General features: G+C 37.6%; 1 protein-coding gene across 1 annotated transcript; it reads left to right on the top strand.

The window, feature by feature from the left end:
• The first annotated feature begins 1,019 nt into the window (after window positions 1-1,019).
• slc38a3b (solute carrier family 38 member 3b) lies at window positions 1,020-26,956 on the top strand. Its single transcript, XM_079241861.1, has 16 exons — window positions 1,020-1,222; window positions 9,132-9,306; window positions 9,845-9,926; window positions 10,030-10,145; window positions 12,360-12,433; window positions 12,912-13,004; window positions 13,198-13,279; window positions 17,326-17,408; window positions 19,764-19,822; window positions 20,148-20,321; window positions 20,499-20,578; window positions 20,669-20,769; window positions 21,389-21,513; window positions 21,616-21,760; window positions 24,213-24,316; window positions 24,424-26,956. The coding sequence occupies exons 2-16, from the start codon at window positions 9,203-9,205 to the stop codon at window positions 24,526-24,528; spliced, it is 1,527 nt and encodes a 508-aa protein (XP_079097987.1). The 5' UTR covers window positions 1,020-1,222; window positions 9,132-9,202; the 3' UTR covers window positions 24,529-26,956.
• The last annotated feature ends 475 nt before the right edge of the window (window positions 26,957-27,431 follow it).

Genomic DNA, 27,431 nt, shown 5'->3' with positions numbered 1-27,431 from the left:
TGCAGTGTTGGTCAGGTCATGCTCAAAGAAGAGGTCATTCGATCTCAAGCATCTTCCTGGTGACACAAAGGTTAAGAAAAAGAAAATAATAACTTCAGATTTTTCTGTTTAGTGAATCTATTGAAACTTATGCCTCACCAAATTTCTTCTGCAGTGCATGTGTGCCCGTGCATGTCTTGTATTTTTAATGCATTTTACTGCAACATTATAAGGTTTCATTTGAGCCAAAATTATTATTTACTATGTTCTTGTTATTACATTTCAATGTTATATGTTTTGCAAGCCAGGTTGCAGGTCCAGAACTTCTCTCATCTACACCTCAGCTTATTTTTGGGCAAGATACTGAACCCCAGTTCCCCCAATTTGTTCAGTAATAATTAGTTGCTTTGAATAAAGGTGGCTACAAAATAACTGTAATGTAGCCTACACTTGGTTATCTACATGTGAATTAATCACTACATGGTCATTACATTTTCTGAAAAGTTTAAACCAGTTAGTTAATGGGAATATTTCTTACTCTTTGTTTGCCATACCCTGAAGTGACCTCCTCACCTCGGCATTAAGTAGCTACTTAGCTATTGTTCACTCATGACTGAGCGGAGGGAAAACTCTCCACATTCCACAGAAAGCCGACAAAATAGCTCCCAAATCAGGTTGCTGAATCAGATCCACGATAGTACAGAATCTGAGACAGAGACTTCAGTGTAGAAATGTGATATTTATTGACTTTCTGTGACCAAAGCGCACAAAGAGCGCGCGCGCACATTTTCAGAGCTCAATCGATAAATAATCCAAAGTGTGTGACCCTCATTTCTGTTCTGATGTATGCTTACTGCAGCTCCAGATTGTCTCTTGATCATTTCGTGCCTAAAACGCGTAATCACTTCCCAAGTCTGATGTTCTTTGGCTTTGGAACCAAGCGCTGAAACCTGACCTCATGCTTGTAGTGAGCGGGGCAGCTCCTGTGGCAGAGGGGGTGTTCAAGAGGCGAACCAAACTCAACCCCCACAGTAAAGCTGAGAATCTCTTTACAATGCCGACCATTCCCAGAAGCACGTTGTAGCTGCGGCGTTGGGGAGACACGGCGCGGGTGTGCGTAAAAACCAGCCAAGTAGGCAGATACTGAGCTCGAGAAAAAGAAAGAGCTTTATCCGAAAGGAGATTTTGAAATTATTGACACTCAGCTGAGGAACTGAGCTGAAAACCTTGTGACAGCAGCCTGGTAAGACTTAACTAATTCCATGTTTTTATTTAAAGCAAAGAAAAAAAAAAAAGACCTAATTACTTGTATGTATAGTAAACTATTGGCTTCAACTAGAACGGATTCATTTGCATTTACACGTTTTTATTTGATAGTCAAAGCTTGTGAGATTGTTTTTAGCTATGTTCTTTACAATCACACAGAGTTGTAGGCTAGCTCAATGAAATCTGTTGGGAGGAGGGGACCAGCGGGACACATGCACGATCAAATGGCAACGAAGACATTGCTTCCTATCGAGGGTGATCAATAAAGAGAGAATAGTTAGATTTATCTTCTTGCGGTGATCGCCATGTCCAGATGTTTCGACCATGTGCTTCAAGAAGTAAATGACATACTGGTGTCCATCTTTTGTTCGTGCGACTCGTGCTCTGCACGTAGAAAATGCGCCTGGGGATCAAACTTAACTCGCAACAGGTAAATCAAACCTAAAACGGTGCCAAAACACGACATGAGATGGGATGTTAGCTGTGTATGTGACTGATATATAAGTTTTATGAGTGGGCTTGATCAAACTTCCACACGGTGTGACGCAAATGTCTTAATAACCTCGCCTACGTGAAACGCGTCCAACTCATGCCGTCACCTTTTTACGTGTCTGGCTGCTCCTCTGCATCCGACCCAAAAGTACATCAGTACATTTCAGTAAAACAGTCAATAAACACGTGTTACAAACAACAGTCCATGTAAAGTGCTTTTGTTGTGGCTGTGTAATGTTATGATGTCTGCTGACATCATTACATGTCATTTTTTTTACCCATAGCCGTAAAAAAAAAAAAAGCAAAAAAAAAAAGCGTCATTTAGCAGAAGGACGGGTTTGACAAGCAGAAATTGTTCTGTTGTTCTGCCTCTTGTCACTGTGTTTGTGGTTATTAACTCTGTATCACATTACTATTATTCTTCCCCGCCCTCATCCCATTTATTATGTTAACTTGTTTTTATTAAATAGAATAAAATTATGTGGTGAATAACAGCCAACAGAAATATGTAGGATACACAACTCGCATGTCTTTGTTTTGGGAGCTGTTTACATAAAACAAGTGAGTGGGGTCTGCATTGAACTGAAGGGATGATAATAACTTGAAGGATTTTAACTAAACTTTTACTTTATGAGCCTAAAGATGTAAAACTAACCTAGAGTTTGTTCGGTATGTAATGCTGAAGACTTTGTTCTGAATGATCTCATATTATTGTGTGTATTTTCCTTTGGATGTGCAGAACCGTGAGATTGTTTGTATTCAAGCCAATTTATATCATAAAGTCAGTTTACTAGTGTCTTATTTCATCATATAAAGCAAGCCATAATATGGACTTTGCTATAATCAGTGTGTTTACAATCTAATAATAATCTTATGGTGTTGTCATTTTTTATATTAATCTTAAATCAGTCAGTGTTAAAATGTGATTTGTTGAATGCTTTGACAGCTCTGCAAATTGATGTTAGAAATTATATATCCAGAACTTAAGTAGTACAAATCAAATTCAATCAAGTTGGAAATTGAATTCAGCATGAAGCTTGCATGGCTGTTCTCAGTTGGTACTGGAAATCAGTTGTTATTTCTAGTTGCAGTCTTTGTTTATATATTTTAATACAGCATATGCTCAGACATTAACTACATATTAGGGAATTTAAAAACAGAGACGCTGTGTGTAGATTGGCTGTCCACAGACGACCTGTCTATCCAAAGTGATGTTGGACAGGGTGTAGATTTTTTAAGTTTTTACTTATCTAAACACCCTCATATGGTCTCCCATGCTGTTTTCATGGGAGCAGAGAATGGACAGATAAGCGCAACTGCAGTCAGTGACCTTAACTTGTGTGGCGATTAAAATGTTTTAGCCAGTTTTAGTGGGAGTCGGACAGGTGCACACTACTGTGTGGAAGCCAGTGTTTTATCCGCGTAGGACGCAGCCAGCTGCTCTTCTGTCACACTGAAGAGACCTGTGGATATCTGTATCTCAGTCAGCCCAAGTGTTATGTGTCGACCACTCCACTGGTTATTATTATCTTTGTCATGGGGCTCATAATCTGTGTAGGTTGAGCCTAGCTTTATCATGTGCTGTTGTCTATTTAAACTGAAGTCATGAGAAAGTCATTTTCTTCTGTTGAGTTTGTATGTATTTAGTCAGTGTTGTGTTCAAGCTTGTATGAGGTGGTATTGGACTGGTTTGACTCTGGTCTGTCCTGAACATAGAGCTTAAAGCAAAAAAAAAAAGAACCAAAAAAAACCCATAAAACAAGCTATAAAAAAAAACAAAAACAAAAAACAAACCATAAAACAAGCTAAAAAAAAAAAAAACAGGTTTCAACTTGTCACCTTTTCTGATCTGCATGTTTATTGTTTTGGCTCACTGTCAGGGCCCTTACAACCCGACTTCTAGCTGCCGAGTATTCAAGTTTGAACACCCTTCATCCTCAAAGCATCTTCATGTTTTCAGTCAAACTTACTCTACGAAAACTTGCTTTAGAATTAAATGCATAACTTTAAAAAGATTCCCTAACTGAAGCAGAGAGGTGGCCCAAGTTGACAGGTGTATTAAGACCATGGGAAAAAGTGTCAGAATATTTAGCTTTGCCATGGCATTGACTGCCTTTCAGAAAACCAACTCGTCCAGTAATGTGCTTGGACTGGGTCTGGGGCCATATTGTCATTCCTGCTGACTGTGGGCCATTAAAAGAGAAAGAAAAAAGTATTTTTGATCTATATAATTCTGACTTCTGGGTATAACAGTGACAGGCAAACTCAAACACAACTTTAAAGGTTTTTTCTGGTTCTCTGTTGGTTTATCACAACAAAAGACTCATTCTGCAGTCATAACAATATTTTTGTTTTACATTCGCTTTCCGTGTAAAATATGAGACATGTCATGTTAAAACTTGCAAACTCATTACAGTATTTCACTTGAAATAATTTTTTAAAAATCTTCTATTGACAACATCTAATTTGTTCAAGCCTTTTATACTTCATTCACTATTATTGATATTTTATGTCTCGGTTACAGTAATGGCCTATACAGTTGATGCTAACTAGTTCTATAGCCCACTGTCAACACCTTTTGCTTGGCTTTTTTTTGTAAACAAGTCTACACTACAGAGACCAACTGAATGTCACTTCAGAGATCTGCAGAACCATGTTAATATAAATCTAAAAACCCCCAAATTCCCCTCATCATAGACCTGCGCTGTGTGCCCCCTGAGATTCATGCTTGTGTAATTACTGGCTACCTCCTGCTGCTATCTGCTGCTTTTGTCTAAAACCTACCATGTCACACTTCAACAAGTACTCATATTTAATTAGAGTTAATTGACTTCTTATGTAACTAAGAAGAATGAAGAATTTACTTTAAGTAAAAAAAAAAAGAAGTGCTGAATCAAATAGCATTTTGTACGTGGTACTTCAATGTGCCATTTTTATTTTATGATTTGATAAAAGGGTCGAGATCTTATTTCTATGTAACCATTATAACGCAACAGAACAGCAGGAATCCAGACATAGAATAACTATCACCTAATACATCAAAACATTGTTCATTTGTAATTTAGAACTTAGAAGAGGAGTGAAATGGAGTGAAAACCCATTCTGATATGAAAATAAACCTCAGAAGTTTTTTTTTTTTTTTAAATAATGCAGTCTATTCTCTGTTTATACAGCTTAAAAAAGGGAACAATTTGAAAAGTCTTTTTTAAATAATTTCAGTTCAATAGTAATTTTTTCCCTTCTAATTCAGGCTAAAAAAACCTTTTTGTCGGGTAAATGAAGGAACTAGTACACAAATCTCATAGGTAAAATCTGCACTGAAGGAAGAGGAATGTTCCTTGCATAAAAACATTTAGCTTTAATAAAGTTTTGATTCTCTTTAAATCCTTCTTTGATAAACATTTTTGCCTTTTCCCTCAGAACTTTGACATCTGTGCCATTTATGGCTGACCGAACCTAAACTAATGGCCCATTAGATGGCTTCCAACTTGTAACATGATCAAGATGGGTTTCAAAAGTTCCAGATCCCTATTTGTAGACATGCTGAAGCTCAGAGAGCTACGCAGGCTAAATATGAATCTCATGTGATGACTTGGTTACCTCCTAAGTTGTTAATTGCTTTATGCAAATCTTGGCCATCCAAATCATCTTGTACTTTCACCCACGTGCACAATACATGGACTAACATTAACACAGGATGACTGTCAGGCTTTCAGAGTCATGTAGCAGATTATCTTTTAACTGACAGATCAGCTTGATATCCTCTTCTAAATCCGTTTGTACACAAATGATATGGACTGCTTACACAATAAGATACTGAATTATCTTGACTCAGCCTTGATTCAAGTGGATGCTTCATTTTATGACTCTTTTCATTTCTGTTGGCGAGGTGTCAGAGCTGCAGTCTCCATGTCTAAGTTCTATGTAGTTTTGTTTTCATTACATATGCTATTTAGTCTTCATATTGATTCCATATGGCTGGCTGATGTGACTAAATGACTAAATGTAAAACCTTGTTCTGATGTTTGACTGCATTTACCAATATTTAACTTAAGTTTCCAGACAGAAGATACCAGCAAATATAACAGATTGCACCTACACAACAATATAACCCGAGTTTTTATGATAGTGTTGGTCACAAAAAAGAGTGGTATTTTAGTTTTATTTTTAATACTGACATTAAAATTAAATTTAGATTAAAAGATTTTCGTGTTATGAAATTTTAAAGTCTTAGTTTCAGATGAAATGTCTTGTATTTGATATATTCAGCTCAAGTAAGATAATTTTTTTTTTCTCAGGTTACTTCTGCATACACTTTTTTAAATGATATGCTTTAACATTAACTATTCAGAAATAAGGATATTTTTTTAGGTTTATAACTGTTCACAGATGTGAGGAGAGAACAAGTGAAATTTCTTAACCCACTGTGATTCACATAGAAATAGTTAGACGTGAATTGTTTTGCATTTGAGAATATTTTGCTCAAAATGAGGAGAAATAGTCGGCTGTTTTGCCCAAATCATACCTGTAAGTTTACAATGCTGATGGTTCATAAGAACTGTTGTGTATAAACAAGCTTTTGCTTGCCTGTCCCAATAGTTGAGTGTGCTTCAGGTGCTGGCTGATAAGGCAGGACATGAGCATGTGCTTCTCTGTCCCCAGAAGCCACGTGGCGTGGGACGAGCTGGTGCTGCCAGGCGCTCTTGGCCAAACCTCGTGCATTTCCTCATCTACATGTGCCATTACTCCCCACTGTTTCCCTCCCTCTTTCTGCTGCTTGTTTTTTGTCCAGTTATAACAAGAGTAGCTGGCAAATGAGTGAGAAGAATTCTGCTCTGCAATACTGAGAAACAGCTAACATTTCTAACCTGACCATTTTGAGTTTCTGGACTTTTGCCAGTTCCCTTACTCAAAATGGGACCTTTTGCTCTACTGGCTGATTTGTTTTACCTCCGAACTCAGCAGGGCAGCTGTACAGTGTGAGGTTGTTCTTCTGGTACTCAGAAGAAGAAGATATTTGCTCAGACAGAAAGGGAGATTTGTTTGGTGTTTTTTCCCCCCTGTAATTTAGTGGTTTTCCAAGCTTACATCTAGTTTAAACCATACACAAATGGGTGATGCATGAAAAAATTTGTGATTTTATCCTGATAATATGTATATGTTGATACAAATGGGTTTGAATGGGTATTAAAGGAAAGCATCATCACCTGTGATCTCTTTTCTTGTAACTGTGTGTGTGTGTGTATGAGTACATAAAAGCTCAGTAAGTTTTTGGGTTCCTGACAGACCTTTGTATCTTCCATCCTATGTTTTCAATGATGTTTCTTGATTCTGAGTCATTGGGAAAACAAAATAATTGTTGAAGGATCTGTGAGATAAGGTAACTGAACTGTGTAAATCAGGAATGGGATATAAAAAGATATCCAAGGAAATGAGAAGGCTTGAATGAAACGACTTCCATTATACAAACAAATACTTCAGTTTACGGTGGTAATCATAGATCAATCAACAAAGATCAAGCCCTACAACAACAAAACAGTGATGGCGCAGATGGAAAAATATAAATGCCAATTAGCCTTGGGAGTATGCCTTATGTTGTAGTTTCTGTAAATCTACTGATCCCACGCTTTACTGACGTTCCTGAAAAAAAAAAAAAAAACATGTTTGGTGTTCCTTGAGTGACACATTTTTAAGTTTGGGTTATTTTTCTTACCTGCATGTTGAGTTTATTTTCCATAAATCATGCCATCACTTGCACAAAAATGTGACTCACCTTTAAAATAGCACATTCACACACTTTTCCTCTTATCCTGTTTCTGGAAATGTTAATGATCAAAATCTGATGTTGAAACAGGACGAGTTGGGGCTTTTCTGTTAGTAGCTGCATTTAAGAGCTTGGTAAGTTTGGACAGATAAAAATGACTAAATTCCTTATTTTATAGATTAGGTAATGGAAAGATAAAGATCCGAGTTCAGATTTTTACCCCTTTTCTTTGAGAACATTTTCATGCTTTCAACAGCTCTTATTCTGAGTTATTATATGTAGCATCAAACTGAGTTACTTTATTTAATTTCTCTCAGCTTTCTTCTCCAGCAGACATGACATGGTGTCAGTAACAAGCTTTGATTGTACAGTATCATTTGGCAGTAACTGATCTTCAGGCTGAGAGGACAATAAGAACACAGTACATTGGTCACAGCGGAAGCTGCTAACAAAACACCATTGTCCAACTGAGTTCACACTGTGAAATTGTGAAGAATAATCATTATACTCACTGGGGCCAGTGGGGAGGCTACTAAAAAATTTTTTTGTTTTAGAGTTAATTGTCAAGATAATTTGTTTGTCAGTTTTTTTCTTTTTAATGTATGTTTTTCTTTCATTGGGTACCGCAGGGCATTTGTTTGTGTTGATATGATTGATCTCCTTTCCTGAACTTATTCATCTCAACATTCTTTTCTGAAAGTGAAATCTCACTTGGGGATATGATTGTACATGTGGTTACTGTGTGGACAACACATTCAGCACCAGAAAGTGATTTTAAAAGGTATAATTAAGGCATTTCAGTAATGACTGCTTTGCAGGGTGCCTGGCACATTGGTGTGAGTGGTTGGGAATTTTTTTGCTTTTTTGTGTGATTGCGTTATTTTGTCATTTCTTATAGACCACTGAGTCATTGCGTGGGTTAGCAGTGGTACTGATGAGCTATGGTTGCACGACACAGAAGAGCAAACAAAACAAAGAAAAACTGGAACAGACTTTAACCTTTGACTGGGTGGTTTGACTTGTTTGTTCTGTTACTGAAACACGAGCCCATCATGCTAACCAGTAATTTATGTCTGATGATCATATTCCCAGTTAAATGCATTGCCATTAGTGTCAGTTTGTATTGTAAAAGTTTCAGGAAAAAAATGAATGAATCAAAAAATGAATTCAGGGTCAATGAATGAGCAAATGACATCACAGGCCTCGATGTCACTGTGTAGCATGCAAATCTTAGGTATTGCTTTATGTTTGCAACACAGACATCCACAGACATTTTTTTTAAAAAAAAGAAGGGATTATCTTAGTATCATTTAGAGCAACAACACAGCAAAACAACAAAAAGGCATTTTTAAGCCTTGTAAGTAAACCAACAATTGGCAATAATCTGCCAGTGGAAAACAAACCTGCTAGCTTAATACATTTCAGATTTTTGCAATTAAATTTCTAATTAAAATAAGATCAAAGTTAAAAGAAAAAACATTTGATAATTTTCCAGATGATATGCCAGCATAACAATGTTGACATTATTAAGTGCAATCTAACATCCACAGCATACACTGAATTGATTAAACAGTACATCTGTCACAAACTGGTAATTTCTCACTCAGGTCCTTTTACCCTTTTGTTTTAGATATTCAAGATTTGAACTCGCTCCATCATTAACCTCCTACAGGCAGAGGGAAATCTGCTAAATCTTCGCTGATGGAGCCTGCAGAATCAGAAATGAACATATTATCCAACGGGAAAAGTCACGACCTCAGCGATGACATAGGCATACCGTTGAAGACCATGCTAGAAGAGGATCAGTAAGTACTCTTCCATATCCCTCCACACAGTGAAATTGTTGTCTCCTCTTTAACAAAGCATGTAGCCGTAGTTTTTCCTCTATTTATCCTCTATTTATCTCACTTTGTCCTTCTGGTCTTTCTGTTGTTATACTGATGTGCAAACCACATTCTCGTTTGTTCACAGTAACCATGAACCAATATTCTTGTTTATATGCAAGTATCAGCGCAAACGTTAAAATGTTTCCCATTGATAGGAATAGGATAACAGATGTGGTGAGCAACATACAGTATGACTTCCTTCCTGTAAAATATTTGTTTCTTAAAATGCATGTTTGCCTTGTTTTTGTGCTCGCCTCAACTGGTGGACCCTTATACAGAAATGGCACTCAAACAGTCAGGTATGTTTTTAGTAGTTCGTGTGTAGGGTTTTTTTAATTTCTGATTTTTTTTTCAACATAACGAACAAATAAAACATCTGATTTACTACAGTCAGCAGGAGATAAGTCCTCACTTTTCAGAAGTGGTTATTGTTAACAGCTGATACTTTGGTCCCCAGGTTTGATGACCCCGAAGGAGGACAGGAGAGCGAGGAGTTTTTGCCCAGTGCGGATGGAAAGAAACCCATACGCTTCACAGATGTAAGGGATAAAGTAATCATTTTCTACATAAATATTAGTGTTTTTTGCAATTTATTGTTCTGTTTTTTTGTCTATGTGTGTGTTTTTCAAACTTTTTTTGCAGTTTGAAGGAAAAACCTCTTTTGGCATGTCAGTTTTCAACCTGGGCAATGCCATTATGGGCAGCGGAATCCTAGGTTTGGCTTATGCCATGGCCAACACTGGAATTCTCCTCTTCTGGTGAGTAAATTATATTTCAAGCCATAAGAAGCTTTCATAGGATGTAAGCGCATCATCTCTGTCACAATAACAATCAAACAATGAAAGTATATATTAAGAGATTGTGATAAACGTTCCAGTTCTAGTGGGTGGGGAAGTCAACATAAATATAAGGGGAATAATAATACTACCAAATCATTTTGTTGGGACGTTTTAAAGATATCCTCATCAACATTTTTTCAGCAAGATTAAGTAAAAAGCCAAGTTACATGCTTCAATAATGTCTTGTCTTTTTTTAATCCTATCTTTCATAAGCTTTAGTGTAGCATTAGTGAACAAAACATATTACTATTTGATACAGCCTGCCACTTGTTAGATGTTCAGGTAACATAATATTGTGCTGAATGCAATACAATTTTCAATGCTCAGTTTTTAAAAAGTTCAAAGAAAAAAAAAAAAAAAAGAAAAATAGCTTGTATAAGTGGGTGAAGTTATCTTTACTCACCATGCCTTTTTAAAATGTTACAAACCCAAACTCTTTCCACTTTCCCGTTTTCTTTATGTAATACAACAGTGCCAGGTCATCATAATCAATTTTGGTGCCTGGAACCGGCTGGAGTGGGCGGCATATACTTGGCGTTGCTTAAAAAATGTAATTGCTATGCAGTCTGGATGCTTGAAACATAATCATAAATTATTTTTATGGCCATTGTTCTAAGTGTGGACAGTTTCTCATTTTAGAAGAATGATAAACCCTCTGTTTTCTCCTTAGCCAGAGCTTGTAAGCATAGCTTAGTATGTTGACGGGATATACAGTAAAGGAAATATCTAGTCTGAAGTAGAAGAAAACAAACTGTTCTTGGTAACACCTATAAAACTCACTGACATTCCTGAGCTTTGTTGTCATGATTATTTTGGCAGCAGAGAAGCTAATGTACTTGAACCTATAAAACTGCTTCACACTTGAGTTTTTTTAAAAACAGGTTTAACAAATGAACACATGTTCAAGAGTAATGTTGGTGGGTTTGCAAAAGCTGGCTCAGAATTGGCTTCCAACTCTGAGACAAAATTAGCTTAGCTAGCTAGAGTAAGCTAGGCTAAACTAAACTAAATTACTGCTTGCCTCAGACTACTGGTTATACAAAATTTGATGTTTATGTATTAATGATGTGTTAATTTATACAGACTAACATAGCCTTTCATTTATCTCTTAGTAAATAAAGTAAATATTAAGAAGAAATAAAGATTGCAAAGAAATCTTAAAACATGCTAGGGTATTGTGCAGATGTAGAGCTTTGCTACTGCTAAGGTTTGGTTGAATGAACTTAAATGAGGGGCAAACTCCTGACCAATTAGTTAGCAAAATCAGCCCTGAGACTGTAATGATTTTCCATGAGGGATTACTTAGGAACTTTTGGAGCAGATGGCTTTGGTGTGATTGCATAAAGGCTTGATTTACAACCTGTCATGACATATTACACTACAGATATGCCCCCTAATCTATTCATACCTACTTTTCCCAAGCTCTTATCCCTGCTCTGGTTGCCCTATATAGGTCCTAGAAAGGCCACATCTCAGAATAACCAAAATGCCCAGCCATCTGGATTGTTTTTTTTATTTCCCTTGCCTTGTGTAGACTGCTGTTGTCAGACAACATAACCAAGGCAACCCTGGTTGCCCTGGTCATGTTGTTTGTGTTTATGTAGGAGGATAGGAATAGAGAATGTTGTAAGAGTCAAATAATTCTCTAAACATCAAGTCAGTCCCTCTGATGACAGGCATGAGCCTAAGGTTATAATTTCCCTGTTAGTTGCAGCTACAGTAAATGCAGAATGTGCACAAAGTTCTGTACAAAAGTCTGAGAAACAAGGGTATTTACCCTCTGATCCATCAGGAATGTTTACCTGAGCATGTTGGCCAGATATACTAAGATCTCTGTGCCTTTGATGGAGGACCTGACTAACAGTGGTCACAAAATGACCAAACCATTATGGAAAACAGCACATGTAGGACTATTGATCACTATCAGTGGATTTAAATCATAGTCTTTTTTTTTTTTTTTGAAAAATTCCTCAGGAACTTCTTATCTTGTTTCATGCTTACTGTTTATTTCAGCTTTTCACATTGGGCAGGAACAGTTGTTGCATTTTGAGGTGAACAGAATCAGCTTGAAAAAATCAAACACAAAGCCAACTAAGCAAACTGTATGACGTTCACTTGTATCCTGTATTACAGGTTTCTTCTGACTGCAATTGCAGCCTTATCATCTTATTCCATTCATCTACTGCTCAAATCCTCTGGCATTGTGGGTAAGTCTGAAATCAGGCCTCAACTTTTTGTAACGAAATAATAATTATGTACATTTTTAAAAGATGGAATGTTTGTCCATCCCTGGATAGTAATAAAATTGTTCCATTTGAACAGACCAGATTTTTATCACCATTTTAAAAGGTAGTTTAACTTAAAGTACTTTGATTAATTGGGCCACAAATTGTAAACAAACACTCCAGCAGAGTGTTACATAATTATTGTTTTGCTCTTGAAAGATTACGTTTCCTGCCAGCAGAAGTTTCCAAGAGTTTAACTGGGATTGTTTGGAGAAATATAATAACTTTTCAACTAATGAAATCTAATGTGTGACCATTTTTTACAAAATTTAGACCTATATTAAAGCTGTCACAGTGACTTATGGTATTTTATTTGTCTATTTATTCAAGCCATTTTATTGCATTGTTTTGACAGACACCTAAATACAGCTGAATTTTATTGTGTGTAATCTGTTTACAGGAATTCGTGCTTATGAACAGCTGGGGTACAGGGCCTTTGGCACTCCTGGAAAAATGGCTGCTGGTATAGCCATCACCCTGCAGAACATTGGAGGTGAGGAGCTACAAAAACTTTGTAATTAATGTGTTTCCAAATACATGGATTTCAGATTTGTACAACAATCTTATAACAGTTGTGGTGACTGTTCACATGACATGGCCTTGCTGTTGTCCGTTTGATCAATAAACTCCACTCAGGTAGGCTTGTCCTCTCATTTTCACATTATCTTTGTCTTATCTTATGCCAGCCATGTCCAGTTACCTGTACATTGTGAAGTCAGAGTTACCACTGGTCATTCAAGCTTTCCTGAAGGCCGATCCCAACTCTGAGTGAGTACTGACATTTATTTGCTTTACAATATCAACATTACTGTGCTAGTGTCAGTGAAAGGCACGCGATTCCTGTTTGTTGTTGACCCACTGGGTCAAGGGGCCTGTGGGTTTACATGCGGAGTGAATATTTCACTTTGCACCCTTTATTGATTCGGTCAGCGTTAGGAGGTGTGATAGGAATGGATGCTTAGAATTGGCTGAGCAACTGGAGGGCCATGACTGAGTATCTGTTAGTTGCCGCTATACACATAATACAAACCCTCACTGCTGTCAGCATGTGGTTGCAAAACTTCACATGAGAGTCACACCACACACACTCTTCATAAGGTCCATAGAGGACTGAAAGTGCCTTTTCAAATGTAAAAACAACCATTGTACTCAAAAAGATCAGCCAGGACTACAAGCATACACAGAAACCCAAATGTTAAAATGAGTCATTTTAACATTTCTTTCAAAGTTAACTGAACAAATAGTTTTAAAAAATCTGGTAAAGCAGCTGGAAAAGTAAAATTCGTTACAAATAGAAATAATGAAATTCTTCAGTAGAGACAGTTTTAGATTATGATCTGTGCCCCCATAACAACCAAGGGCACCAAATGGTCATTGGAATAGTGTCATCTGACCATGGCAATAATATGAATACATTTTAATTGCTAGTATTAAATAAAGAATCACACTTTACAATAGTGCATATTTGAGTCTTAAGTGTTTTCGATGTGTGTATCAGTGTGTATGGTTTATATAAATATGTGTATTCTCTCTACTGGATAGGAATATCATAACATCGAGATTATGGGAATGTATTAGACATTCTTGTAACTTCAGTACATAAAATGTTGTCATCTGACTTCATAAATAAGATGATTTTTAAGGGGTATTAGTGGTATTACATACAGACTTGTGAGCTACATGGTGGTGTGGTGACAGGCACTGTTTTCTCACAGGAAATAGTTATCTGGTTTAAGCCTGGAGGGGTCGTCTCTGTGATGGACTGGCAACCTGTCCAGGGCACCCCTTCCTATTGGTAGACCTGAATATCAATCCTAAGATTGTTGAACTTTGACTTTTCTGTTTAATTAAGGTTGACAAAACTTAGTAGAGTTAACTTATAAAAGCGTTGCAACCGACTGCCTTTCTTTTTTTAATGTTCATTCCAGTTTTTTATAGCGTTCTTTTTTTGTACTTCATCCAATGCAGAAGAATAATTGTGTTCTTCAAAGTCATTTCCTAGTAGTGATCTCAATATTATTTTACCATTATTCTGTTTTATTCTCTTATATTCTATAATCATTTGATTTTTCACTTACATTTGAGAGTAAAAACAACACAAGCAAGAAATCAAACACTAAAGGACTGAATAGATAATTGCTGGTCAGACTGCTGAGTCCAGTTGGATGCAGGTGTTGCCAGGTAGTGCTGGTAGTGCTGCAATTTTTTCATTTTTAAAATTTTTTTGTTCCCTTCCTGCAGTAGTCCCTCTGTTAAAATATAAAAAAAACAGAAGATCCCACAATATTGTCTTGGGCGCAGCTTATTCAGCGCTGCTTTGTTGTAACATTTGTTGAACTTTGACTAGTTACCCAGATTTGTGTGATTCCTATTATTACCCTGACACAGATCTGAGCCTTCCCAAGGATACGTGGTTATCATTTACTGCTGATTCATTTTGGTCTGGGATAAACTATATTTAGATTCTTATCCATTACACTGTACCATCGGATCAGTCCTAAACTTGGAGTCATAAAGAACCATCTTCAGTGACAAGGAGAAATTTTGCAACAGATGGTGTGTCCTCCTCAGAATCCTGGACTCCTTTAATCTGTCTACAGTTACATGAAGAAGAAGAAGTAGCTGAGGCGGCCTAAATCCACAGAAAAGATTTCAACTTTCCCAGACTTCTTAGATCTGCCTAACCATTTGAGTTCCTTGGTGACCTCACCACAATTGAAACTGATTTATTTAGACTCCTTTGTCGGCCTCACACACACACAGACAAACACTCAAATGACAGCAGCAGGTGGTGTAAAGCGGTGGTGCCAAATTCCGAGGCTGAGCATAAGGACAGGTCAGCTCAGGGCCAGCTCTCACTGTCCGTTTCCACTTGACGCTCCCATCGTTATCCAAATCCATGGCGTCGAAAGAACTGAGTGGAATGAGAGGGGTGTGTGGTGATGCTATGGTTTTATTTATGACCAGCAGCTTTTGAAAAAGACATAAAAACGTACAACAGACAAGTTGTTGCCTGGGTTGATGAAGTTGCTCGTCATGCTTGATGATGCGTGTATAAAATATGTGACATTTTGAAGGATTTTGAAACAATTTCAAATTTGCCATGAAGTTTAGCACACAGGGAGCGGCTGAATTTCATCAATAAGACATTTCACAGTTTTACTGAAATCAGACTGAAGGGCCTCAGAAATCAAAGTAAAACAGTAGATTGGTGGGTAAATAAAAACAGAACTATGTACTAAAAACCAATGAAAAATTGAGCTTAACTACAGGAAACTACAGAGAAAATCTCAGGTGATTTGTCACAGTTAGTTCACATGCTGTGGTCATATGCTTCATTGTAATATGACTGACTTGTACTACGCTCACTGCTAGTCTGCACTGTTAAACCTTTAAGACTTGCAAGTTGCAGAAAAACATCTAAGTACAACTCGGAGCTGCCCTTAAGAACTTGACTTTGAGTTGAACTTTAAGTGACTAACTTGTGAAAGCTGATAACTTGGAATGACCTACTGACCAAAAGGCCAAATAAGACATGACTTGTCATTTGTGGCTTCCCTTGCTTTCAAGGGACTCCTGCAAACAAACACACACACACACACATGTTGCTGGTCTCATAGATCAGCGTGGGCTGCTGACTTCAGCGCAGCAGCAGACAACTGATCCACATAGTTGTGTTTTATTCAGGGTCAAAAATAACAGGCTTAGCAACTTAAAAAGGGGGCTTTGGTGCACAAAGACCTCTCTGTGCACCGGATTTAGGAGATAGTAGTCTTTAATGGATTGACAATAATTTCTGAAAGGTTTTTGTTGCTGGGGAAGCTGCTTGCTGCTGTTGATGTTTGACATTTACTTTTATTGCCCTGCTCACACGCAATACACAAGCAAATGGATCACATATCCTTTGTTTCCTGCAAGCAGCAATGTCAGGAGTGATAGAAAGAAGAGGAGAAAGAAACGTCTACTACCAGCTGTTACAAAATAGGGCTTCACTATAAGTCCAATGAAGAGCACCAGCTTGTCATAGGCTCAGCAAAGAACCTCTTGACTGCGTCCTCATGCAAACACACCTACGCATGTTAAGAATACACATGAATGCTCCAAGTGATGTGGGCTTCTTAGGAGTTATGAGGGGAGGGCATGTTTTATGAGGGGCGTTCACAGGATGTTTGTTTTAAGAAAGGACACGTGGTGGCCACATATAGCCCGTGATGATACATCAGCAGAGTAAGGGAAGGAAATGATATATATGTCCATCCTTGTTACTTTACTACCTTGAAAGAGTGAACAAAGTGAGCGGTGGGACACATGTCAGTGTGTTAAAATATTTAGACTATTTTAGTGCTGTTTTGCTGCCTTTATTGTGTCTTCTTTTCTGAAACCAAACCGCCTCATAAATCATAGGTTATGTAACAGTCTATTCTGTTACTTAACAAAAACAGACACATTTTTCCAGTCTTGAAGCCCATCAGGTTACTGTTGGTCAGGCATCTAAACCAACCTGTGGATTTTTAACTACCTTGTATATTAATGTAGTCTTCTTAAGCTTCTTAACTTTTAGGAAAAAAAACATATCTATCTATCTATCTATCTATCTATCTATTTATATATATATATATATAGATAGATAGATAGATAGATAGATAGATAGATAGATAGATAGATAGATAGATAATATGTGAGCCCTTTTTCCCCGTCCTTTCCACTTACTACTCAGTTTTTGTTTCTGCCCCTGTGTGCAGTGTGTGCTGACTCTCACTGGCAGTCCTTGAAGCATTGAGTTCACAAAGTAAACTTTTTTTTTTCCCAAACAGCCTGTGGTACTTGAATGGAAACTACCTGGTCATCTTGGTCTCTGCCAGTGTCATCCTGCCCCTTGCTTTAATGAAACAACTTGGTGAGTAACAAATTAAATTGCACTTTTAAATGAGTTTTTATTAGTTTTAGATATTATAGGTTTGTTGTGACCGTTGAGAATGAGGCGTAAAGCCTGTAAATCTGACCGTTTTTCATGCATTCAAGGTGGAGACAAGGTACAAGGAAAAAATTAAACAAACATAAGTTGTGTCCAAATTCTAAACTACTTTGCTGGACTAAATTCAAATAAAGGCATCAATTGCATACTGCTAGTCACCTTCTCCTTCAAAACCAATCCAGTTCCTCTTACATCACTGCTGATGAAATACGGTAATGGCCAATCTCCTTCCTGCTGGAGTACATTCCTGTCGCACTACTGCGTGATCAGTGTGACAAAAGATAAGCGTGAAGCTGATAAGAATTCAGACGGATGTGTTACTCAAACCCCACTTCTACTTTTATTGTCTCATTATCTCATGCTGCCACCATTTGAGGCTGTTGCATTGTCTTACATTGTTTACTATCATTTTAATTTGATTCGTATCCAGGAATTATCTTCAAAAATGTAGAAAGAAGTGTTTTACTTTTAAAACACTCTGAAGTGATTGTCAAGATTCATGAAATTAATCAAACATATGTCCTATCTCCCAAATCATAATCTCCCTTTATTGAAAAAAAAGTGTCTTAATCCCAGCTAAACTGATTCATATCTCAGCTCACTTCCCAAAGTTTAACAACCCACAGAAGTACTGTAAACTAAGTCTCAAGTCTAAATTCAGAGCCAGACCTAAAAACAAGGTCTTGTCATTGTTAGTGACTTAGACTTTGATGGAGAATTTTCTGAACACTTTACTGAGACTGACAAATAATTTCCTCATGATAAACCTAGTTTACAGACCAGTAGGCCGCTGCCCTGTGAGAACGAGCTTCTGTGTGCTTTAGTGAAATGTTGTCCTTGTGGTTTGTAGCTCAAACAGTCTTTGCTGTACACTAGGTGAGAAAAAATAAGTATTTTAATGACTCTGATTTCTCTCTGAAAGATTTCTTTCTGAAAGATCTTTTACCTGTAAATACGTCCAACATCACAATGCAGCAGACACAACTATTAGAGCTATAAAATCAGATATTAACAATGAAGAGCAGCCACTTTGAAGGTGACTACTAAACATTTTGGTAAAAATTAACCAAGTTTCTGTTACTACTTTATTGTTCTCATTCTCACTGAAAGTACAAACTGAAAAATATGCAAATGTTAACAGCTTTATTAACCTTTTTCGTGTATACAAATATAATAGGCACAGAAAAGCAAACAGATGTAAAGAACTGAAATCTGCTGAAACAAGGCAGAATAAACACATTTTGTCATCAAATTCCATTTATCATCTTTCACCTTTTACGTTTTTTTACATTATCGTCTTTCTGAGGCCTTAGCTGCTCTTGAGTATTTACGAGTCACTGCTGGGAAACTAACATTTCTAATACATTTGCTATTCTCTGCTTCACTTCACAACAGATTCATTATCTGTCCAATGTTCATATGTAGAAGGATGAATCCCTACAGCATTTCCTCCTAAACTAAATTTATAGTTTACAGAGATCAATTGTGTTTTGGACAAACACGGTAGTTAGGCACCTGATGCCATCTGAACTGTGTACTTGTGTTTGACTGGACTCCACTGAGAGCAACTATGGTGAGCAAGGCTCAACAGAAATCTAAAAATCTAGAAATTTAAAAGTCAGAAACAGAGCAGATGTTCTTCTAGCTGCATTTAAGAGTTTTTTTCTTTTTCCTTTCCTTTAATTCCCCATTACAAGTCAGTCAAAGCTGAGCCCAGTTTTTTTTTCTCACACCTTGTTATAACTTCCTAATCTTCCAGCTCTTATTTATTTGAAGTAGTTTGACTTTTTTTTTTATGCATTTCCTGGTTTGTTTTCAGTAAAACATTGTTTATATGTAAAAGAAATTAATCAAAAAAGTTTTTTGACAATGTGGCTGCTTATGTAATGACATTCTGATGGAGCAGTTAGGTTAATATTAAGCAATTAGTGCATTTTTATCCTGCCTCTGCTGGTCCAAGCAGCAGGTGTCCATAATTTCCCCTGAGTTAATCGCACCCTCAAGGCCGGCACAATCTGTTCATTATGACAGTGTAAACATGTTTTTTTCTGCTCTTTTTGAGGTGCTGTGAGGTCAGTCTGTGGGATGTTTTTTCTTTCTGTTTTTTTTTAGAACTGCTTTTTTTTTTTAAAATCAAAGTGTGAAATTTTGAACCCTCTATAAATTTTAGGGGTTTTCTTGTGTTTTTAAGACAGCTAATAGGTGTCACAAAAAACACATGCTGTAAGTTCAGTTTAAAAGCTGTTAAATTAACAGTCTGTCTGTTTTTATTTTCAGGTTACCTTGGTTACACCAGTGGATTTTCACTCAGCTGCATGGTGTTCTTTCTCACCGCAGTAAGCTGGTCCAGCTCACACGGTGGCACATCATCACAGTTTCTCTTCACACAGGGTCTCATTTATTCTGGCACATCGTCCTGGCACATAGGCCCACATTGCCCACTTTCCCACCCTGGTTCCTATTTTCGATAGGAACTATTTTTTATGTTTGATAAGATGAATATGAGGCTGAGTCATCCTGATCTGTTTTGGAATGCTTTTATTTGAGCTTGCCATCAATTGATTGTTTACTGACTGAGACATCCTTAAGCACTTTCTCTGATTGTTTTGCTGCATTTTAAATTTTTTAAAAAACTTTTTTTTTTTTTACATCTTTTTGCAGGTTATCTTCAAGAAGTTTCAGATCCCTTGCCCATTTGAGGAGTTCTCGGCCAATAGCAGTGCTGCACACTTGAGTCTGAACGTTTCAAGCCATGTGCATGAGTACAGCAGTGACGTGGTTCATGAGGATCATGCCTCCGACTGCACCCCGCGCATGTTGACAATCAACTCACAGGTGGGCAGCTATGGCAGTTTGTTTATCTGGTTCCGCATTGTTTGTGAACATTGACGCCACAGACGCTGAAGTCTTTTGGTGTACTTGCTAAACTGAGTTCACACACACTTTGTTTTGGAAAGGCTGTAAAGCACAGCTAATAATAGAAAGTCATGTATGTGTTTATGCACTTCACAGACAGCATACACAGTCCCCATCTTGGCTTTTGCTTTTGTTTGCCACCCTGAAGTTCTGCCCATCTACACCGAGTTGCGCAAGTGAGTCATCCTTTTGTAATCCTTATGATGTTTGATGACATGTCGGCGCAGAATGTGACATTCATATGACTTTGAAATTTCTTATTTCAGTCCAACACAGAAGAAGATGCAAAAGGTGTCCAATGTCTCCATCCTTGTCATGTACACGATGTACTCTCTGGCAGCTCTCTTTGGCTACCTGACCTTTTATGGTGAGAGCAGCTGTCCCTGAGGTTGTAATGCTGTTTCTCTTCAGTAGCTGTGAATAAATGCAAATGTAATTGCCTGAACCAGATAGGTATAATAAAGATTCAAAATGAGGTTAAAAGATTGCTGCAACAGCTTTCATTTAGTGGAATAAAAAGGCTCTTAAAAAGAAACAAATAAATTTTTTTAAAGCAGCTCTGATGTTTAATGTTATTTATATTCTCATTTTATCATCATGCAAATTAATTGGACGTTTTCACGTTGTTTTGAGAAAAATGAATTTGCATTTTACCACAAGTTTCTTATGAGAGATGGGATTTAAAGGACATACTAAACCCTTCCTGTGACCCAGCTATGTGTCAGAATATATGAAGAGGTGAAGGGTTTCCTAGACACCCCTCCCTCTTCCTCCAGATGTAATTTCTGGTTTGTGTCAATGATTTTCTATTTCCGTTCTGAAGAAGAAATGATAGAACAATATGCAGCGTTTTGCTACTATTCTGTTACGTGAAGTGGAAGCACCCTCTTGTGGTGATGTCTGCTACTTCTAGTCCTCTATCATAATGAAAAACCTGGTGACAGTGACACACATCCCTGAACTAGTCACTCCTGATGTTCCCACAGACAAAGTGGAGCCAGAACTGCTGCACACATACAGCCGCATCGATCCTTATGACACTTTGATCCTGTGTGTGCGAGTTGCCGTCCTCACTGCTGTCACACTGACCGTCCCCATCGTGTTGTTCCCAGTAAGTTAAGCCTTACTTTTTTTTCTTTTTTGTAATGTGTACTTTTTAAAAAAAGATACACAAGCACGGTATGATTTTCATGAATGAAATTTGCGCCTGCAGGTACGGAGAGCCATTCTGCAGATGTTATTCCCGAGCAAGTCTTTCAACTGGTTACGCCACATCGCCATCGCATTGACTCTTCTCACCTTCATCAACATGCTGGTGATATTTGCTCCTAACATTCTGGGCATCTTTGGAATCATTGGTTAGTAATAATCACAGAATTTCACATCAGTCCTGTTGTGGTTACTGTGACGGTGTTGCTGCAATACCATAAATCTCTGTTTGCCAATGTATAAAGGACTGCTAGAAAACTCTGCACGATGACAAAGATAAAAGGTGGAGGGAGAGAAAAGTGATGAATATATAAACAGAATAAATGTTAATTCTTTACATGTTTTCCTCTAGTTTTCCATATTTCTTATCTCCATTTGCAGGATGATCTCTTCCATTTAACACTGTGATTTTTTTATGTTTCAAGCTATCAAGATACTGATATGCAAACACATACACAAAAATCTTGAAAAACCAAACTAAAACACGTCACTAGTGCAGGTTTGTCTCATGGACAAAGTAGCTGCTTGGGTCAATATTACCATCACACTTTATCCTACGAGTGGAGGCCATGTTTCATGGGTCAGAGGTGAAAGTTAAAAAAACCCTGATTTAAAGGATCACCAAGAACCTCTTTAAAGCAACTGATTGTACTTTGGCAAACATGTGGGTACATGTGTTACATCTATGTAAAGAAACAGAAAAATGAGATATGTTGCATCATAGGAAACTGTATTCAGCAGCATTTTAGTGTTTTGTGTTAATGTGTGCATTGATGTTTGATTGACAAACACAGATTTTACCAAAATTGGATTGAAATCAGAATTAGTAAATCTAACCCACTGTAGCTCTCAGTTGGTTTGAGGAATCAGACGCCTCTTTGTCTTTAGTTACACTCAATTTTTATGGCCTTAAAATGTACAAGTCTTTTGCTGATTTAAAAAAAAAAAACCCAAATTGGTTTCGACCCGTTCCTGTTTCATCCTGTTCTGGTCTTGTCCGGTTCTGGTTTCGTCCCGTTCTGGTTTCGACCCGTTCTGGTCTCGACCCGTTCTGGTCTCGTCCCGTTCTGGTCCCGTTCTGGTCTCGACCCGTTCTGCACTCGACCCGTTCTGCACTCGTTCCGTTCTAGTTTTATACCGTTCTGGTCTCGACCCGTTCTGGTCTCGACCCGTTCTAGTCTTATACCGTTCTGGTCTCGACCCGTTCTGGTCTCGCCCCGTTCTGGTCTCGTCCCATTCTGGTCTCGTCCCGTTCTGGTCTCGCCTCGTTCCTGTTTCATCCCGTTCGGGTCTCGTCCCATTCTGGTTGAATCCCGTTCTGGTCTCATACCGTTCTGCTCTCGCCCCGTTCTGGTCTCGCCCCGTTCTGGTCTCGTCCCGTTCTGGTCTCGAACCGTTCTGGTCTCGACCCGTTCTGGTCTCGACCCGTTCTGCACTCGACATGTTCTGGTCTCGCCCCATTCTGGTCTCGACCCGTTCTGGTCTCGACCCGTTCTGCACCCGACATGTTCTGGTCTCGTGCCGTTCTGGTCTCGACCCGTTCTGGTCTCGTCCCATTCTGGTCTCGTCCCGTTCTGGTCTCGTCCCGTTCTGGTCTCGCCTCGTTCCTGTTTCATCCCGTTCGGGTCTCGTCCCGTTCTGGTCTCATACCGTTCTGGTCTCGTCCCGTTCTGGTCTCGAACCGTTCTGGTCTCGTCCCGTTCTGGTCTCGACCCGTTCTGGTCTCGTCCCGTTCTGGTCTCGCCTCGTTCCTGTTTCATCCCGTTCTGGTCTCGACCCGTTCTGGTCTCGTCCCGTTCTGGTCTCGCCTCGTTCCTGTTTCATCCCGTTCTGGTCTCGACCCGTTCTGGTCTCGTCCCGTTCTGGTCTCGAACCGTTCTGGTCTCGTCCCGTTCTGGTCTCGACACATTCTAGTCTTATACCGTTCAATTTTTAACTAAATTGGTTAAAAACAGACTGAGTTGTGTTCTTTAAATCAGTGTTTCTCAGATTGGGGTACTTGAAGACATGCCAGGGAAAAAAGATAAAAAAGAGTTCTCTCAAAAAGCTGATCATGTCGGTCATAAAGTTCTCAAATCAATCTACAGTTTTTTGTCTTCTATGTTTTTTATAGCCATGCATGATGAATCCGGATGTTTCTTGGAAAGATACTGGACGCACTGAATCAGTTTATATGTTTGTATACAGAAAAGCAACAGAAAGGCCATGAAAAACACATAATGCAAGTCTTTAACCCTTTAACAAAAAGGCCTGAAAAAGTTTCTCTGTGTTTTTCTGTTTGTTTTGGACAAGAATAATCAAAATAAAAAAATTTTTAGCAAATGGTTCTGAAGTTAAAAAGAAGTTAATAATAATAATGTAACACCAGTGAAATGGTTGAAATTTGAAACAGTAATGTTATAACAAACACTTAGTTTGGGTTTTACATACCCAAACCGACTGGTGAAGATGCTCACCAGGTTTATTTCCACAATGTTTTAAATATATTCATCCGTATCACTGCACATTTACCTCTATTATATGGTAAACCAGGGCCTTAATGGGTTATTTGTTGTTAATTCATTAATGTGTTCCTGATCTGTTCCTCCTCTTCTTTTACAGGTGCTACATCAGCTCCCTGCCTCATTTTCATCTTTCCTGCTGTCTTCTACATCCGCATCGTCCCCAAAGAAGAAGAACCCCTGAACTCCCTTCCTAAGATACTGGTGAGGCATTAAACATGAAGCCTTCAGATGTTTGTTACGCTGACATGTACCTGAGTTCAGAATAATGACGTTTTCTGTCTGTTTCCCTCTCTTTGTTTCATTCTTAGGCCTTTTGTTTTGCTGCTTTGGGAGTGTCCTTCATGGTGATGAGTCTGAGCTTCATAATCATCGACTGGACCGCAGGGGGTGGCCTTGCTGCAGGAGGCCACTAGATCCTGCTTCTGTGTGTGTGTGTGTGTGTGTGTGTGTGTGTGTGAATGTTTTTAATGAATGGGAGTATGTGGTACAGTCAGTGTAAATGGAGCAATTTCACCTCAGTGAAACTCTACAGAGCTGCTCAGCTCAGAGCTGGGCATCATCACGGTATAAAATACACAGTATTAAAGTAGGATCTGGATCAGAATCACTTCAGTTTATCAAACAAAATTTTTTATATAAATGAACAAAAAATCTTTAAAAAAAAAATCTTACCTGCCAATATTTTAAAGTTAAATTTATTATAGAAAAAAAAAGACAATTAATTTGATCTCAATAATCATACAAAAGTCTGTGTATGACACAAGTCTGTTTGTGCACCTATGATGGTGAAATGGTCCTTTCCTGTTGCTTCAGCTTTATTTACATACAAATAGCGGCAGCTGGTACTGTGCAGACAAATAAAGACAGGAAAGATTCAACAGTGAGACGGTCTCAGAATCGGATGGAAACTGTTTGCTTTCTTTTAGTTAAATCTAAGAAATGCTTCATTGCCAGAGTGCAAGTGATATTTTATGTGTCTGAAAGCTTTCGCTCCATATGCATCAAAACCCTGGTGCCTTTTAGGATTTAGAGCGGCACACATACAATGAATAAAATGTATATTTATTTAGCTAACAACTATATCTGTGTTTTGCATTTCAAATGGACTTTATTTAAACTTCTGTACATGATTTCATACAATAGTAAAATTGTGTTTCATTTCAGTTCATTTGTTTTCATAGTTTGTAGATTATTAAATATGTTACACATTACTGCTATTTAGGCTACATTCTTGATAAAAAATGATTTCAGGATTTGATGCCTTGCCCTGTATAAAAGAATCGAGCAAAATCATGTCAAACTGTGATCTGAAAAACTACCCAATGCAAATTGTGTCTATCCTTGAGTTACAGTGATTTGTAACTTATTTTCATTAATGCTGGGTCCTTACTGAAATCCTTACCATTAAAAAGTCTAGATACATAGTTATGTGATTAATGGCACTGGAAACAGTGAGAAACAGCCAGCCAGACTAAGTGACATGCACATCTTCGGCATATGCTTTCACAGAAGTTTTCATGTCTTCAGTCTTTTTGTTAAACTGCACCAACTGCCAATTTTACCAGAGATTTGTATTTAATGTACAGACTGAAAGCGAAGCAATCTTGCTCTTTCGGCCTAACCCTCAATTCTTTCAAAGAAACACGGCTTTTTCCTGAAAAATAATAATGATAGTAATAATAATAGCTTTAAAAAGGATTTTTACTGGTATTTGTACCTGTCCAGGTTTGATTTCACTTTATTGGCAGACCAGGGCTATGTACATATCTCAAAGTAATACATTTCATTGTGCATGGATGTTGAAGCTTCATTGGCTGAAATATGACCTTGGAAAGTTACATGTAATGTGATGATGTCTGGCACCTTTGTGATTCGGCCTTATTCTTTTTGTCTTACTGGTTTGAAGTGTTTTGATCACTCTTGTTGTCAGTTTAGATCTGCAGTTAATGTTTTGCATGATATGTTTCCCCACTTTTCTCTGCAACAAAGTACACATTAACAGCTTTTGGTTCCAGCATTATTGTGTATAAGTGTTACTGTAATGCTGTACCTTTGGCATCCCACGGTGAAAAGTTTTTAATGATCAATTTGCATTGTAGTATTATGAAGACGTACCTCCAAAATGTGACAAAAAATGGTTCAGGCCTCAGTATTATGACTGTATGGTGTTGTGATGATAAGATAATTTAGGCTGGACAGATACCTCCAAAACATTTAATTCTTCAGGGAGATTTTCCAACCCATAATAGCACAGTTTTCTATGTTCTATTTAATTGTACAGTAACAAAAAAAACTAAAATTCATATCAAACTTTAACAAACACCGTCCCAAACCTGGTTCTATGTTGTACGACCCAACTTTTGTAGAAACTGAGATGTATCATGACTGTTGGGTTTTATTTATTTAGCATTATGAATCTTGACAGAGATGCGTCCTTTGCTTTTACCACATCCTTTTGCTGTGAATGCTAAACACAGGTTGTTATGTTCAGTTTAACTGTTTTTTGTTTTTTTTTTGGTCATTTTAAAAGATTTTGCCAAAAATAACAACTGACTACCTACCACATTAAAATATGTTCCGCAGTTTCTCTGCTGGTCATAAATCAAAAATGTTTGTCAACAAATCTGTGTGATATTTTATGATAAATGTTCAAGACATTAATCAATGGAAACAACACAGCTATAAATTAATATCAAAGTTTGATGAATAAGATGGAACTTTATATAAATAATGTATATAAAATGTAAACCTTTTATATGTGTGATGCATATTTACAGTAGCTTGTAAAGTGTAAATAGCTGGGACAGTTGTAGTTTGGCAAATAAAATAATTTTAGATGTTTTTAGATTGTCTCTTTCTTTATTTCCCTGAAACCCAAACTGAATTCTTGTTCATATAATTCACAACTACTGTTTCTAAACACAAATTAACTATATCATATCTAATAAGACTCATCTTTTTAAAATCCGTTGACCATTGTGGTTCAGTGTGGACTCAGTGTTAACATGGAGAAAAAATCTTATAGGACATCAGAACTAATTTACATTATTGCTAAAAGCCACCACAGTGGAAAATAGAGTATTGTATCTTTTTATGTTTATACATTTATGATGCTATAATATCAAGTTTCATAACAATTTAAAAGCTGTATGGAACTTATTTAATCTAGCATCTCAATGGTAGACAAATGTATATTTTTTAGCTTTCACATGGAACATCTGATGAGCAAATTGCTGACTTTTCTTTCTACACATGCTGGGTAAATTTCACATGATACAAACAATAGTAAAGAACAAAATTAAATAAATAGAATTAA

This window comes from Telmatherina bonti (genome assembly GCF_933228915.1).
Source record: "Telmatherina bonti genome assembly, chromosome: 6".
NCBI classification, from domain to species: Eukaryota; Metazoa; Chordata; class Actinopteri; order Atheriniformes; family Telmatherinidae; genus Telmatherina; species Telmatherina bonti.
The sequence above is the reverse complement of the archived record's forward strand: the minus strand, read 5'-3'. Positions and strand labels throughout refer to the sequence as shown.

Bases quoted from the DNA above. Each gene is read 5' to 3' on its own strand.
- slc38a3b (XM_079241861.1), top strand. From the start codon at position 9,203: ATGGAGCCTGCAGAATCAGAAATGAACATATTATCCAACGGGAAAAGT. The intron at 13,280-17,325 runs GTGAGTACTGAC...TTTCCCAAACAG, and splicing joins AAGGCCGATCCCAACTCTGA to CCTGTGGTACTTGAATGGAA. The intron at 21,514-21,615 runs GTAAGTTAAGCC...TTGCGCCTGCAG, and splicing joins TCCCCATCGTGTTGTTCCCA to GTACGGAGAGCCATTCTGCA.